This window comes from Rhinopithecus bieti, unplaced genomic scaffold, assembly GCF_001698545.2.
Source record: "Rhinopithecus bieti isolate Rb0 unplaced genomic scaffold, ASM169854v2 scaffold_1017, whole genome shotgun sequence".
Taxonomy (NCBI): domain Eukaryota; kingdom Metazoa; phylum Chordata; class Mammalia; order Primates; family Cercopithecidae; genus Rhinopithecus; species Rhinopithecus bieti.
In genome coordinates, this window is record NW_016803657.1 from 8,396,422 (window position 1) to 8,410,832 (window position 14,411).

Here is a 14,411-nt window from a genome sequence, read left to right on the forward strand (position 1 = left end):
ACCTGGGTGGGGAGGTGGACAGGCAGGCCCGTGGGTCACACGGACACCTGGGTGGGGAGGTGGACAGGCAGGCCCGTGGGTCACACGGACACCTGGGTGGGGAGGTGGACAGGCAGGCCCGTGGGTCACACGGATACCTGGGTGGGGAGGTGGACAGGCAGGCCCGTGGGTCACATGGACACCTGGGTGGGGAGGTGGACAGGCAGGCCCGTGGGTCACACGGACACCTGGTTAGTAGCGCACATGTTTATGCGAATTAACGTTTGCCTTGACCCCAGTGGAAGGCTTGTGCTAGCTGGTGCTGTGTGCAGGGGACAGGTGTGACAGGGTAGCCTGGGGGTCCTGTCTACACAGCCCTCCCACCTGCCTGGTTGCAGCTGAGCCCGCCTGAGCCTCTGGCCCTCTGGTCCTGATGGGCTCACAGCTCCTGTCTTCCTTCCGGGAGGTTAGAGCGCTTTGAAGTGCTGAGTTAACAGCGGCAGCAGCTGAGGTCCCACAGGCAAGTGTTTATGCCCAGAAAGATCAGATGCCGGGGGAGGCAGCAGGAGAATTCCAAGCATCTGCCCTCTGGGTGGAGGGAAAAGTCCAGAGCTGAGGCAGCAGTAGCAGCCGAGAGGCCTTTGTGCTCGCCTTCCCTCCCAGCCACTTCCCCGCCCATAGTTTCTTTCCAAGAATAAAAAGCCAGTCACTCTGGGGAGCAGGCACTGAACCCGAGTCCGCAGAGGCCTCCGCCTCCTGGCAGGGGCAGGTGACAGCAGGAGGGTGATGGCTGCAGGCTTTGGGCTCACATGGTCCCCACCCTGAGACCCCAGCTGGAGCATCCCAGAGGCAGCGTGGGCCCTGACATCCCCCGCCAGCTTCTCTCAGCCCCAGCTTTCTTATCTCTAAGATGGGAATGAAGAGCGCCCTAACCCCCGGCTTGTGGTGGGGTGAGGGGCTGCGGGGGAGACTCGGAACCAGAGGGAGAAAGCCTGTTCGGGGCAGGGTCCCGGGGCTGAGGGGCCCGGGTGGGACCACACACAGAACCCTGCCCTCACTGACACCCTGTGTCTGAGCTGGCTCATGCTGCCCCTCCCCAGTCCCGAGGTTCTCAATCTGTGATCTGAGGCCAGGGTTGGAAGCACCATGCGAGGGGTGGAAGTGTGAGGGTCTGGGAGGGTCTCCGTGCCCGGAGAGGCGGCGAGGTCAGCGTCCTTGGGGACCCTGTGAACAGAAACAGAAGGGGATGGACCTAGGAATAGGTCCTGCTTCAGCCCCTCTTTAAGGGGTGTGTCCTGCTCAGCCCCTCTTTAAGTGATGTGACCTAGGAGCCTGATCTCCCCAGCGAGTAGCCTGAGAGTGGGATGTCCACGCATCTCACATACTCCACACGCCAGCCCGTGCATCTCACATGCCAGCCCATGCATTGCACATGCCATCCCACGCAGCTCAGAGCTCTGAGTGGTGGGAAGAGGCCACCGCACCCTCACCTGGACAGCAACCTGCGATCTCCCCGCAGAGCCGTCTCAGGATGTGCGGCTGACAGGGCCCTTGAACCTCTTTGTGCACCTGGGTTGACTGACATTGTTATCGGAGTGGGAGGCTCTGCTGACCAACATGTACCCCACTCTGTAGGAGGAATCATTTGCACGGTCTGCAAACTTTCTAATATAAAAAAGGTGAAATAAGGTCGGGCACAGTGGCTCACGCCTGTAATCCCAGGATTTTGGGAGGCAAGGCAGGCAGATCACTTGAGGTCAGGAGATGGAGACCAGTCTGGGCAACATGGAGAAACCCTGTGTCTACTAAAAAATACAAAACATTAGCTGGGTGTGGTGGCTCACGCCTGTGGTCCCAGCTGCTCGGGGGTCTGGGGTGGGAGAATGGCTTGAGCCGGGAGGCAGAGGTTACAGTGAGCCAAGCCCGCACCACTACACTCCAGCCTGGACAACAGAGCAAGACACCACATTAAAAAAAAAAAAAAAAAAGTGAAATAAGACCGAAATCAGTTGTTGAAAACCAGGCCCAAGGGAACGTGAGCAGGGAGAGGTGAGTGGCTGGTGAGCGCGGGGCTGAGGTGGCCACAGAATCGGGGACTGCTCTCCGAGGCAGCTGGGTCACTCCTTCAGGCCTCGAGGAGGAGGAGGAGTGTGGCTCACTCTGGGCAAAGAGCAAAGGTCCTGGCTAACAGGTGCCCAAGGGCACAGGCCAGGGCAGAATGGGGTCACATGGGCTTCCCCCCAGCCCCCACAGTTTCCATGGATCTTCGTGCCATCCATTGTGGGGAGAAAGGGAGAAACCCAGCTTGTTCCACAAGGACAGCAGTGTGGGGATGCTGAGGGAGCGACAGAGGAGGGCCCAAGGGATGCATGATCAGGCATGGCCAGTGGCCCATGTCCACACTGGGAACATGGCGGCATCCATGCTGGGGGTGTGGATGTCCACAATGAAGATGCGGGTGTCCATGCTGGAACGTAGGCAGTGACCGTGCTGGAGACATGGGTGTCCATGCTGGGACATTGGTGGTGTCCACGCTGGGGACGTGGCTGGTGTCCCTGCTGGGGATGGGGTGGCTCGAGAGCCGGAAGGCAGGCAGCATCCCATGAAGCCCTCATGACAGGGAGGTGCGGGGCCTTTCTGTTTAATGTGTGTGAATTCTATGTTCTACTCTTTGTACTTTTTAGCCAAACTTTGAATTTTGAAGTGATTCACCATTAGCGCCCAGCACAACATTCCAGAAGGTCTGCCCTCATCCTACGGCTCTGCAGCGTGCCGGGGGACCACAAGGGCTTTGGATGCTGCGGCTGGGCGACAGGGAGCCATGGAAGGCTTTGGATGCTGTGGCCGGGTGATAGGGGGCCGTGGACGGCTTTGGATGCTGCGGCTGGGTGATAGGGAGCCGTGGAAGGCTTTGTATACTGTGTCTGGGCGATAGGGAGCCACGGAAGGCTTTGGATGTGTGGCTGGGCGATAGGGGGCCATGGACGGCTTTGGATGCTGTGGCTGGGCGATAGGGGGCCATGGACGGCTTTGGATGCTGTGGCTGGGCGATAGGGAGCCACGGAAGGCTTTGGAGCAGGGACGACACCTGGGATGTGGTTGCGGATCCCCCTGCAGTTCTCACGGTGGCCATGCTGGTGGCCACGCCTTTCCATCTGGGCCTCCTTGGTCCCTTTGTTCTCATGAAGGTTGTGGCTTCATTGAAAGTGACTGACCTCCTCTGTCACCCCTTGGAGCCCAGTGGCCCATCCTGGGGAGCCATGGCCGGCTGTGTGGCTGTGGGTGGCCATTCATAGAAATGGCAAGAGGGGCACATTCCCAGGGACTGAAATGCCCAGAGGCCCCCCAATGGCTGTCCCAAGCCTTTGAGAGGGCTCCTCCAATGTCCCTGCCACAAGGTCTCCCTCCCTCCAGGCGGCCTCAGTGTGGCCATGTGGAGGGAGGCTGGAGTGTTGGCCACCCTGAGCCAGGCTGCTGCAGCTTTCTAGAAGGTGAGGGCCTGTGCGGCCCCCTTGGCCTGGTGGAGTCAGTTCCTGCAGCTTCCACACTGTGTGTCAGGTGAGAAAGGCCCGGCTCCCCACAGGCCCTTAGGTTGGGGCCTTTCTAGTTCTCTAGGATCCAGGTCACCCCTGAATCCTGGTCTGCCGTTAATGACTGCCTGGTTCAGGGTCTCTACTCAGAGCCACCCAACTGCCCCAAATATTCCTTATAACCAGAAACGAGGGACTGTGGAGCTCAGTGTTGGTGGAGGGACCTGCCAGTCCTTTGTGGGAATGTGCCCGCTTGGCACAGACCAGGAGCACGGAAGGGACGGACACCCGTGTCCACAGGGCCTGGAGTGGGTCCCACCCTCCCCCAACAGCCCGCTCTGCTGCTGCAGCCCTTCAACCTTTTCTGCTGCCAGCTCTGGCCGTTTAGTCGCCACCGCCATGTGGGGCAGGCCCTGCTCTGGCCCTGTGACAGGGAGGAATGAGGTGGGAGGTGAGATCTCTCGACCATGGGACGCCTGCTATGTCCTGATCTCAGAGTTGGTCTTGGGAGGATAACACAGAAGAAACAAGAGGGCTTTTTCCCTCTGAAATTCCGCACTGTTGTCATTCCAGAGGGCAAGTGAGCTTGAGCCAGCGGGGCTGCGGGTGTTCTCACGAAGGGCCCGGGTCCTGCACGCCTGCATTTGTTTGGGAGCAGCACAGGGGAGGGCCCGTGGGAAGAGACGGTCTTGGGAACAAGCTCAGGGCACCTCCCCCACGGGACCACGCCCCTGAGGTTTTCTTCTCGGTCCAGGGGTACCCCAAACCCCTGCAGTCCAGCCCCCTTCTTTGTGGGATTTGTTCTCTAAGAGATGGCAAGAGCAGCGTGTCAGAGGCATTCTGTAATTGTTGGCTTTCTATGGCTTTTTTAATTCAGCAGTTAATGCGTTTAACTCGAGACACGCACATACACTGTACATCATAACCCAATATGCACAGCGCTGAGAAATAACTCACCTTTCCCGTCTGCAGTGGCCCCGGTGGCTCCTAATCCATTTTCCTTTCTAACCAAAGCATGGGTTTCATGACCTCGTGATGCCTCATGCTTCCATCTAATGCCTAGAAGCTGATGAGCTCCCAGGGGGAGCTGTTTCCAATGGGAAGAGGCAGCCCCCTGAAAACGGGGTTCTCCTTCACCCCACCTGCCGTCTCTAGTCTTCTCCCAAGAAGACACCCCACAACTTGGACCTGGGGGGCCGTGGGGGTTACTAGAAGCTGCAGGCCATTTTTCCTCGGTTAGAACCCGCAGAACTCGGGGCACCCTCTGTCCCTGGCCCGCAGTGAGGCTTCAGAAGAGGGACCAGGTGTGGGAGACCGTCATTTAGGAAGCTTAAATACGGTGAGACTTCGTAACAAGTGAATTGACTTATGTTAAAGGCTGGAAAGGGAGAGATCGCCTGCCTCCCCATCTCACCAAAAAGAGAAGGAAAGAAGCCATCGATAAGCCATCTTCTGCCCTCCCGCTCTGCTGTCTTCCCTGGCCAGGGACGGGATGAACGTTGCACCTTCCAGACCCCAGATCGGTGTGTGTTTGCCAAGGAGGCTGTCCACACCTGAAGGCTGGGGCCCCAGCCCTGCTGGCCCCATTCCCTGGGACAGGCCACCCTGTCTCCCGAGGGGCAGAGGGACCTTTTGAGTCTGCTCCGTGCCCGGCCACCCGATGGGGAATGCACAGCTGCCCTTCACACCCTCCTCCCATGGAGTGTCCTAACAGGCGGGCTTCTCGGTCATCTTTCCCGTTGGGCTGAATTCATTGATTTAACCTCTCATTCAAGTTGATGGCGATCGTTCTGATTTCATGGCACTTGGTTCACAGCAGCTCCTTTCTCTGAATCACTTTTTGAAGTTCGATCTGGGCGGTTCCCGCCGGCACCGCTGCCTCCCCTGCAGGAATGCGTTACCCTCCACACTGCTCAGATACACGTAAGGCAGGTCATGGCCTTTCCAGCGCCCATCCCGTCTGAGAGAGCAGAGACGCCCTGCAGTGCGTCACTGACCTTTCTCAACAGCCAAAGGTCAGTTCAGAAGACCAAGAAGCTGGCAGCACTGAGACAGGTGATGGGCTTGGGTCCTGCACCCTCCCACCGTTTACTGCGCTGAGGTGTTCATGGACCTTATGAGATCTGAGCAGGTGGTGAATAAATACAGCCCCGCGGTGTCCGCAGGGCTGTCTCCAGCTGCACTTTTCCTTCCTTTCTGGCAAGCACCTCCTGCGCTCCACACGCAAACTCGCCACGGGTAAGGGGCTGCCCAGAGCATCTGCCCTGGGCCAGGCTTGGATTCCTTGGCTCCCGTGGCTGCCTGGGACACTCGCCAGCCACCCTACCTGGACCCTGCAGTGCCTGGGGAAGAACTGCAGTGGGGAGCACCCTGCCCACCTCGCCCCAGGCCCTGCACCCCGCTGCGCACCCCAACCCAGGCCCTGCACCATCCACTTGGGCACTGCAGCAAAAGTCAGGTGGTGCATCTCCCAAATACCAGCCTCAGTCATCCCGGAAGATGGGCTTGCATGGTTCGTTCATAAGAATGAGCTCTCTCTTCTGAGATGATTTCTGAAGAGGGGGTCAGTAGATTCAGGGAGGAGATTTGCGGCGGGTCTCAGGAATCTTGGAGCCTGGGGCCCTGAACAAGTCACTTAGCTGCTGTGTGCCTCAGTTTCCCTACTTACCAAGGAGCAAAATCTGCTGCATCTGGCCAACATTCTTTTCCGGGAAAACGTGCGAGGAGACCAAGTGTGTTACTGAGTGCGGCGAGAAGCCCTCACGGTGCTGACAGGCAGCAGGGACCCAGAGGGCAGCCCTGGGCTCCTTCCAGCAGACACTGGGTTTCTTTTTGGATTTCAACCAGGCAGGGTCGGGTGGCCGAAGGGAGAGAGCAGAGTATAGGCCGTATGGTGGAGGTGGAGGCTGAGCATGGAGCGAGACCCCGGCTGGCCACTCACTGAGCAGCTTGGCCTCTGAGCCCAGCCAGACTCCTCATCCACAGACTGGGTGTTGCGGCCATCACAGCCGAGTCGGTAAAGGGCCTCGCCTCGTTCTGTGACGTGCAGAAAAGGATTAGTCTGTGTGGCTGATTGTGCAGAGGAGGATGTGGAGGAGGGGTGGGCAGCCCTAGCATTCCCGGACATTAAGGCTGCATGTGAACATATGTGCGCAGGCACGTACCCACTCACATCTACACAGGCATGCCCTCACTCAGCACCCACGTGTCTCACACTCACGCCCACATGGTGGAATGGGTTGAGCTATGGCGCACGAGTGCACTTCCTGCCGTATCTTGAAGGCTTTTTGTGTGACCGTTTTATAACTTGTGGTGTTTTTAAATAGCTTTATTGAGACGTAGTGTGCATGCTGTAAAATATATTCCTCTTAAGCGAACCATTTAATAAACTTCAGAGCATTTAGAAACTGTGCAGCCATCACTGCCATCCAACTGCCCCCAGAGGAAACCTCGCCCCTCTGCAGTCCCTGCCGCCAGCTCCCTGGCCCCGAAGGTGCTGCCTTTGCTGGACGTCTCAGAATGGAGCCAGGACTTTTGCGTCCAGCGTCTCCCTCGCAGCGGGATTTTTTAGACCCATCCCTGTGTCAGTTCTGCCTTCCTTTTCACCATGGAACAGCATTCCCACATTGTTTTCTAAGACCTGTGCTTTGTGGACTTAGGTCTCCAAAGCTTGAGTTCTAGAATGTTCTCAGCAGGCCCATCTCATGATAGAGGATGGAAACCAGCTGTAGAGTAGAAGGGAGAGTTGGGCCGAGGAGGACTCCAGGGCTCAGCTCTGAAGAGACGCTGTTGGTGGCCTGTCTTCCTCGTGGCCTTGCCTGTCCACTGCCTGGCCCTGACATCACGAACGTGGCGAGCCAGCCTCTTCTGTCGCGAACACGCCAGTCGAGAAGACAAGACATTCAGAGGTGGGGTCTGTGTTGGGGCCTGGTCACGCCTCTTCTTTCTCCGGGTGCAAAGTTGTCTTCCTGATGAGCTGAGTACAGAGGTTCCCGCGGTGTCCCCTCAGTGCCCTGGCGGGAGCTGCTCACAGCGACCACCCTTGCCTTGGATCTTCAGCATGTTTTCAGGAAAAAGCCGCACTCTCCCGGGAATATGACGGGGCTTCCCAAGCCCAGATCTCCCTGGCATTCGGATGGACGGTGGCCTTCACTGGAGCACTGAGCCTCAACTGTGGGCCCTGAGACCCCGGGTGGGAAGGAAGGAGCTGAGGCCAGGGACGTCCTGCTTTGACAAGAATCCGTTTATTGTGTTTATCAATACGAATGTGGAGGTTTCTGTTTCTTTTCCTTTTCTTCTCACTAGTGATGTTTGGAGCCCATTGGCCCCAGGTCACCTGTAACATGCCAGCGCCCACACACACCAGCACCTGCACACATGTGGGGCACCATCGCTTTGATCATGAGTGCAATCAGCACAACTCCCCACCCCACCATGTCCCCGGCTCTCCCCACCGAGGTCCTGGTGCCTGTTGTCCCCTCTGTGCTGTGTGTGGCCGCGGTGTTCTGCTGCCCCCCGACCCCCAGCCCCTGCCTGCCCTCTGCCACTGTCCTGCGCCCAGGCATCCCTGAGAGGTGCAGCTGCTGCCGCCCTTCCTGATACGCTGGCACTGTGACTCCAAGCAGAGGCTGAGGGCGCTCGGCACGGGGACAAGCTGCCCAGATACCAGAGCCGGTGCCAGGGCCATGAGAATCTAGCCTCTGCTCTCTGGGGCTGTTTTTTTGCCATTTTAAAAAATTTCTATGCTCGCGGCTAAAGGGGTCCCCACATCTTCCATAGTCAACAGCTCTACGTTTGCTGTGGAGAGAAAAGAGGCCACCGCTGCTGTCTTGGGTGTGAGTGTGTGGCCTCGAGGGTCTGGGAAGGGCCCGGATCTGAGCGGAGGGAGGGAGGGAGCCAGCGTCATTCCAGGGGCCGGGGAAGGTGAGACCTGAGCCTTCTAAATCTTCTAAACCCACTGGGCCAGGCCTTAAGGCAGCTGGAGTCCGAATTTCCTGAGATGAACAACTGCCCCTCTGGAGGTCCAGACCCCTTACTAGAGGAAGGTCCCAGAGCATCCCAGACTCCATGACAGGAAACCGAAGGAGCGCATGGCTGAGGACAGAATTCTGCAGCCCAGGCCCGTGGGAACTGCATCTCCTGACCTGCAGTGCCCAAAGGTCTGGGTGCTCCCAGGGCCAGGCAGATTCCTGGGGTCCCTTCCCCTCCCTAACACTGTGCCAAAGAGCTCGAAGGCATTGCTCATCTCCGCTGAGCAGCAGCCAGGGCTCCAGGCCCTGCGGGAGTGTCCCCACCCCTCATGCTGCTGTCCACCCGAACCAGGACCCCCTTCCTGGCCTTCCAGCCACTACAGGCAGGAAGGGATTTGCTGGCCCTAGGCAAGGAATGAAGTATCCTCAGTTTCCAGCCCCTAAAGGGAGCCAGGGTCCCTCCTGGCAGAACCTGTCCAGGAATGGCCACTGTGTTGCTTCCTAAGCTCAGTGGCAGATGCCACAGGAGGTATGTGGGGCAGGCTGCCCGCCCAGGCTGCCTTCCTCCCGCCCTCCTCCTCCTCCCCTGCCGCTGCTCCATCATCCCCAGTAGCCCTGGCTCTGGCATCTGTGCCCGTGGGGTTTACATGACCCCCTCCACATTATAGAAGAAGGAGCAGGCACTCTGAGGAGCTAGGGGTTATCGGGTAGGGGAGTTGGGTCCTATCTCCCCCAGCCTGGGTCTCACGAGGTCCACACCGCGAGGCTGGGTGCTGAGCTGCCCTGCATGGGAGCGCTGCGTGGCCGGTGCCCTGAGGTTGTTTATTTGCATTCCAGGCGCCCTCCACACACCCAGCTATTTGCAGCTCTGACCCTTGCCCTGGCTTGGCCACGCTGGATTCCCAGCCCAGGCTTCCCTCTCAGTTCCCTTCCCAGTGAGAAACTCGGCAAGGGCGGGTCCTGGAAGGCACAGCTGTGATCTGGGAGGTGCTGAGCACCCACCCGTGACCCATGGCCGGGGAGGGCCCAGTAATGTCAGCATGGCGGTGCCCCCGAGAGGGTGGGGCATAGACCCCGCCCAGACAAACCCTGACACGTTCCCTCCTTCAGGGTCGCGATGGATGGAGCCCAGTCCTGAGAGGCCTGCATGCAACCGGCAGGAGCCGACCCTGGGAATGGACGCGATGGCCTCAGAACACAGGGATGTCCTCGTGCTGCTGCCCAGCCAGGAGCAGCTACGGCTGGCCGTGGGGGTGAGCACGGCCCTGGGTGGCTGTGGGGGTGAACAGAGCCATGGGGGTGAGCAGGGCCCTGGGTGGCCATAGGGGTGAGCAGGGCCGTGGGGGTGAGCAGGGGTATGGGGTGAGCAGAACCTCAGGACACAGCCTGTATACTGAGAAATCCCTGGACCACCTCGCTCTGCTTACGCCAGGTGCCTGTGAGGTGTCAGATGGTCAGCCCTTTTACTGGGCCTGTGAAGGAAACATCACTGATAGACGTTGCTGTGAGAAATAAGTTTATGGTTCAGCACATCTTTCCTGGGAGCGCTGAGGGAAGAGCGCCAGGAAGCCGGTTTCCAAGGGGTAGCTCCTGTCTTGTGTTCAGACATCACTGTCTCTCTGCTTCTCTCTTTCCTTTTGCCCCATTTTGTCTACCTGTTTTAGTTGAGTTTGTGGGGACAGGAGTTGAGAGAGTACTTTCATTTTAATGATTTATGTGGATAATGAAAATGTGCAATTAAAATTAGAGTGGTTTGTTAAAGAACGATGACTTTCTGTATAGCTAATTTATCAGTGCTACCTGGAATGAAGTATGACTTGCTAGTAATAGCTTGGTTCAAGTCCCCTGGGAATCTCCTGTCTGCCTGGAGATAGAGTTCTGTGTTTAAGTAAATGCCCATATCTATGTTTGTGGCAAAATCTCCCCCAAGACTCTGTGTCCCCACCTGGCAATGGGAAGCTGGAGTTGAGCTAATGGGGGGTGTCCCGTAGTTTCCTGGGGTCCCCAGCGATGCCTCAGGCTTGGGGGAGGGGTCATAAGAGGACCTGTTGCAGGGAAGATGCTGTGGCTTTGGCCCCCTGCCCCATAAGAGCTGGAACTTTTATGTTTCTTGCACTGAACTTCACAGTAAGATTTTAACTGAGGGATCGTGCAGCCAGAACACAGTGAACCGCCTGGGTGAATCATGCTCGTCTGTTGTTGACTGAGCCCCCTGAAGTGCCTCTGCAACTCCTGTGGCCCCTGCTGGGCCCGGCAAGTTGGCAATCACTGAGCCCACTTCCTATCAGGGTGTGAGCACTTCTGTGTCTGCAGTTGGACAGGAACCCTCTATTGGGGTGTGTGTGCATCTGTGTCTGCAGTAGGAGAGGAATCCTCTATTGGGGTGTGCACGCATCCATGTCTACAGTTGGACAGGAACCCTCTAATGGGGTGTGTACTCGTGTGTATCTGTAGTTAGACAGGGAACCCTCTATCGGAGTGTGTGCAAACCTGTGTCTGCAGTTAGACAGGAACCCTGTATTCAACCAAATATGTGTCAAGCCCAGTTATTAGAAAGGGATGGGCTGGGAAGACCATCACTGAAGATCTGTGTTACTGCCATTGTGGGACCTGCCCTTCACCATGTTAAGCAGACAATAATCGTATTCGTCTGTTCTCATGCTACTAATAAAGACATACCCAAGACTAGGTAATTTATAAAGGAAAGAGGTTTAATTGACTCACACTTCCACATGGCTGGGGAGGCCTCAGGAAACTTACAGTCATGGCAGAAGGCACCTCTTCACAGGGTGGCAGGAGAGAGAATGAGTGCCCAGCGAAGGGGAAAGCGCCTTATAAAACCATCAGATCTCATGAGAACTTACTCACTATCATGAGAACTGGATGGGGGAAACCGCCCCCATGATTCAATAACCTCCCACCAGGTGACTTCCACAGCATGGGGAGATTATGGGAGCTACAATTCAGGATGAGATTTGGGTGGGGACACAGCCAAACCACATCAATAAGGAAGCCAGTCTTACAATAACTCAGGATTAACTCAGGATGAGTAAACTGGATACCTCATTTGACTTGAGACTGTACAAATGAAGAACTGCAAAATGGCCTCCTGCAGATCCAGCTGCCCCAGCTGTGCCCTGCTGTGAGATTTCCTCCTGGAGCCCCAAGTGAGGGTCCTCGGGAGAGTCTGAAAGCAAAGCACACAGCTACTGGTCTGCACCATCGGTCACAGGCTTGGCGCGCTGCAATTCCGCCGGAGAACGCCGCCTCTCCTGCCGGGTGACCACAGATGCGCCCTAGAGCTGCAACGGACAGGACTCAGGGAGAGCTCTGCAGGGGATGCCCGCCAGTCCCATCCATGCCGGGGCCAAACAGGTGTGAAGTAGCGTCACGTGCGGGACACCGGAAATGTGGACACAGGACGCTGGAAATGTGGACACAGGACACCGGAAATGTGGACACAGGACGCCGGAAAGGTGGACACAGGACACCAGAAATGTGGACACAGGACGCTGGAAATGTGGACACGGGACACCGGAAACAGGGACACGCGCCAGACGCTGGGTGTTTAGAGGCTGCTGTCAGAGGCTCAGCTGTAGGGACACTGTTGGGATCACTCTCATCAATTGGGCGATGGATGATGAGAGACACCGATGCTCACGCTCATGGCAGACCAAGCATTCATTTGTGCTGTGCGAGGACAGAGCCCAGAGGGCGGCCCTGGAGGTGACGCTGCATCATGTGTCCCTGACTGATCTCGGGAAATCCTCACACCAGGGACAGACAGTGATGGAGGGGGCAGCCCTGATCCACCGTCTAGAGCACCCCACCCCCTCCACCCTCACTCCCCTGCACTCACAGGTGCTCTGATGGGCATGAGGCTGGTGTTTAGCCTTCAGCTTTGGGAGAGAGTGAGGGAACCAGACCTGTTAGCTGCAGGGAGTGCCTGACTGGGTGGTCCCCCTGGTGCCCTGCTGGGCCTCGGTTGCTCAGGTGGCCTCCCTGGGGACAGGTGCCAGCCCCTCCCTGAGCCCCTCCCCACCTCTTTTGCAGGTGAAGGCCACTGGCCGGGAGCTTTTCCAGCAAGTGTGCAACGCGGTGAGCATCAGAGACACCCAGTTCTTTGGCCTCTGTGTGGTCAGAAGTAAGCATCGCTCAGGCCTCACCTGCAGAAATGCCCAGGGGCCACGTCTGCCGGAGGTCAAGGGGGCGGGCGCACCACACACATCCATAATGTACACAAATATTTACACATCTCTCACATGTACACATGCACACACCACACATGTGCAGTTACACACCACTCACACTTGTACACATGCATACACCACACAGGTACAATTACACACCACTCACACATGTACACATGCACACACCACACATATGCACAGAATTACACACCACTCACACATGTACACATGCACACACCACACACATGCACACAATTACACACCACTTGCACATTTACACATGTACACACCACAATGCACACACACACCACTCACACGTACACAATCATGCACTACACACATGCACACGGTTACACACCACTCACATGTATGCATACATACACCACACAATACATACACCACATACATACACCACACAATACACACAGTAACACACTACTCACACATGTACACATGCACACACAACACACATGCACACAATTACACACCACTCACATGTACACATGCATAGACCACACACATGCACATACACCACTCACACATGTATGCATGCATGCACCACACACATGCACAGCTACACACCACTCACATGTACACATGCACACACCACACATGCACAGTGCCGACTGTGCTGTTCTGAGGGGCCGTTGGCTCCAGGGGCTTCCAGGAAGCCTCTGTGCAGGAGCAGGCTCCTGGATTTATGTGAATTCTTACCTGGAGTTCCAGTACATGCAGACGGCAAGTGGGGGGACGGGGCCAGCCCCCTGGGCTCCACAGACCCTTCAGCCGGATCGCGTCACATGGAAGAGCCATAAGAACCCGAAGTGCTTCGTGTGCACTTTTTGCTGCCCCAGGAAGTGAGTGGCAGCGCCTGTATCCAGTGCTGCAAAGGACTGGGGGCTTCTCATCTATAGTGGGGGCTTGAGGTTGGCAGCACAGACAAGCCCTGGCCCTCTCTCCCCAGCCAAGCCAAGGGAGGCTACTCGGGGCACAGACAGATGGAGGTGAAGCTCAGTGCTCACCAGCGGTGGCTGAGTATCCCCCTGCCTTGCTGCCTGAGGAGGAGCAAGACCTCTGCCTGAACCGACCTCTCCCAGGCTCCCCCAGAACAACCCGGCCTCTGTCTAGGGGAGTGAGTGAGCCAGGGTGTCCCTGCACAGGACACCGGGACCCATGCACCATCCTCCCAGGGTCTGCAGCGCCTTGTCAGGGGCTGTGAAGGGAGCGTGAGATTTTAGTGTCCAGTCATGCGTTTTACCTTTTCTTGAACTTTGTGGCCAATAGGCTGTGTGTAACTTTTATTTTATTTTTAACAGTCTTGTTAAATCTTGCACTATTTTAGCTACAAATGCTGGCCTATTGTCTGACTTTAAAGTTAGAGGTAGTCTAAACCTGGAGATAATGTCTTTTAACAGTACTTTAGTCACTTCTTATACTTGTTCTGTCCTGGTGGGGAAAACTTTAACTTACCTTGAAAAGGTACAAACAAGCACTAGCCTGTACCGACAGCCTCCAGCACGGGGCAGTTCTGTGAAATCTGTAAGCAGGTTTTCACAAGGTATGGCTCTTTTTCCTGTTTAAGTTTCTTAGAGGAGGGGTTCTTCCCCCACCGCCCCGCTTTATAACTCTATTTAGTGGCTTATCCTTCAGTGAGAAATTGGAATCCAGATACGGCAGAATCTGGCTGCTTTTAACTTCTAATGTGACCATGGGCTCCCGGGAGCCTGACGGGAAGGTGCCTC

At 56.8% G+C, this 14,411-nt stretch overlaps 1 protein-coding gene across 1 annotated transcript in view; it reads left to right on the forward strand.

Annotated features, from left to right (window-relative positions):
- Nucleotides 1–14,411, forward strand: part of FRMD1 (FERM domain containing 1) — a 47,003-nt gene that overhangs the window by 15,822 nt on the left and 16,770 nt on the right. Inside the window, 2 exon segments of the mRNA XM_017895092.1 lie at nt 9,590–9,732; nt 12,533–12,623. Of these exon segments, the coding sequence (XP_017750581.1) occupies nt 9,590–9,732; nt 12,533–12,623 (234 nt within the window).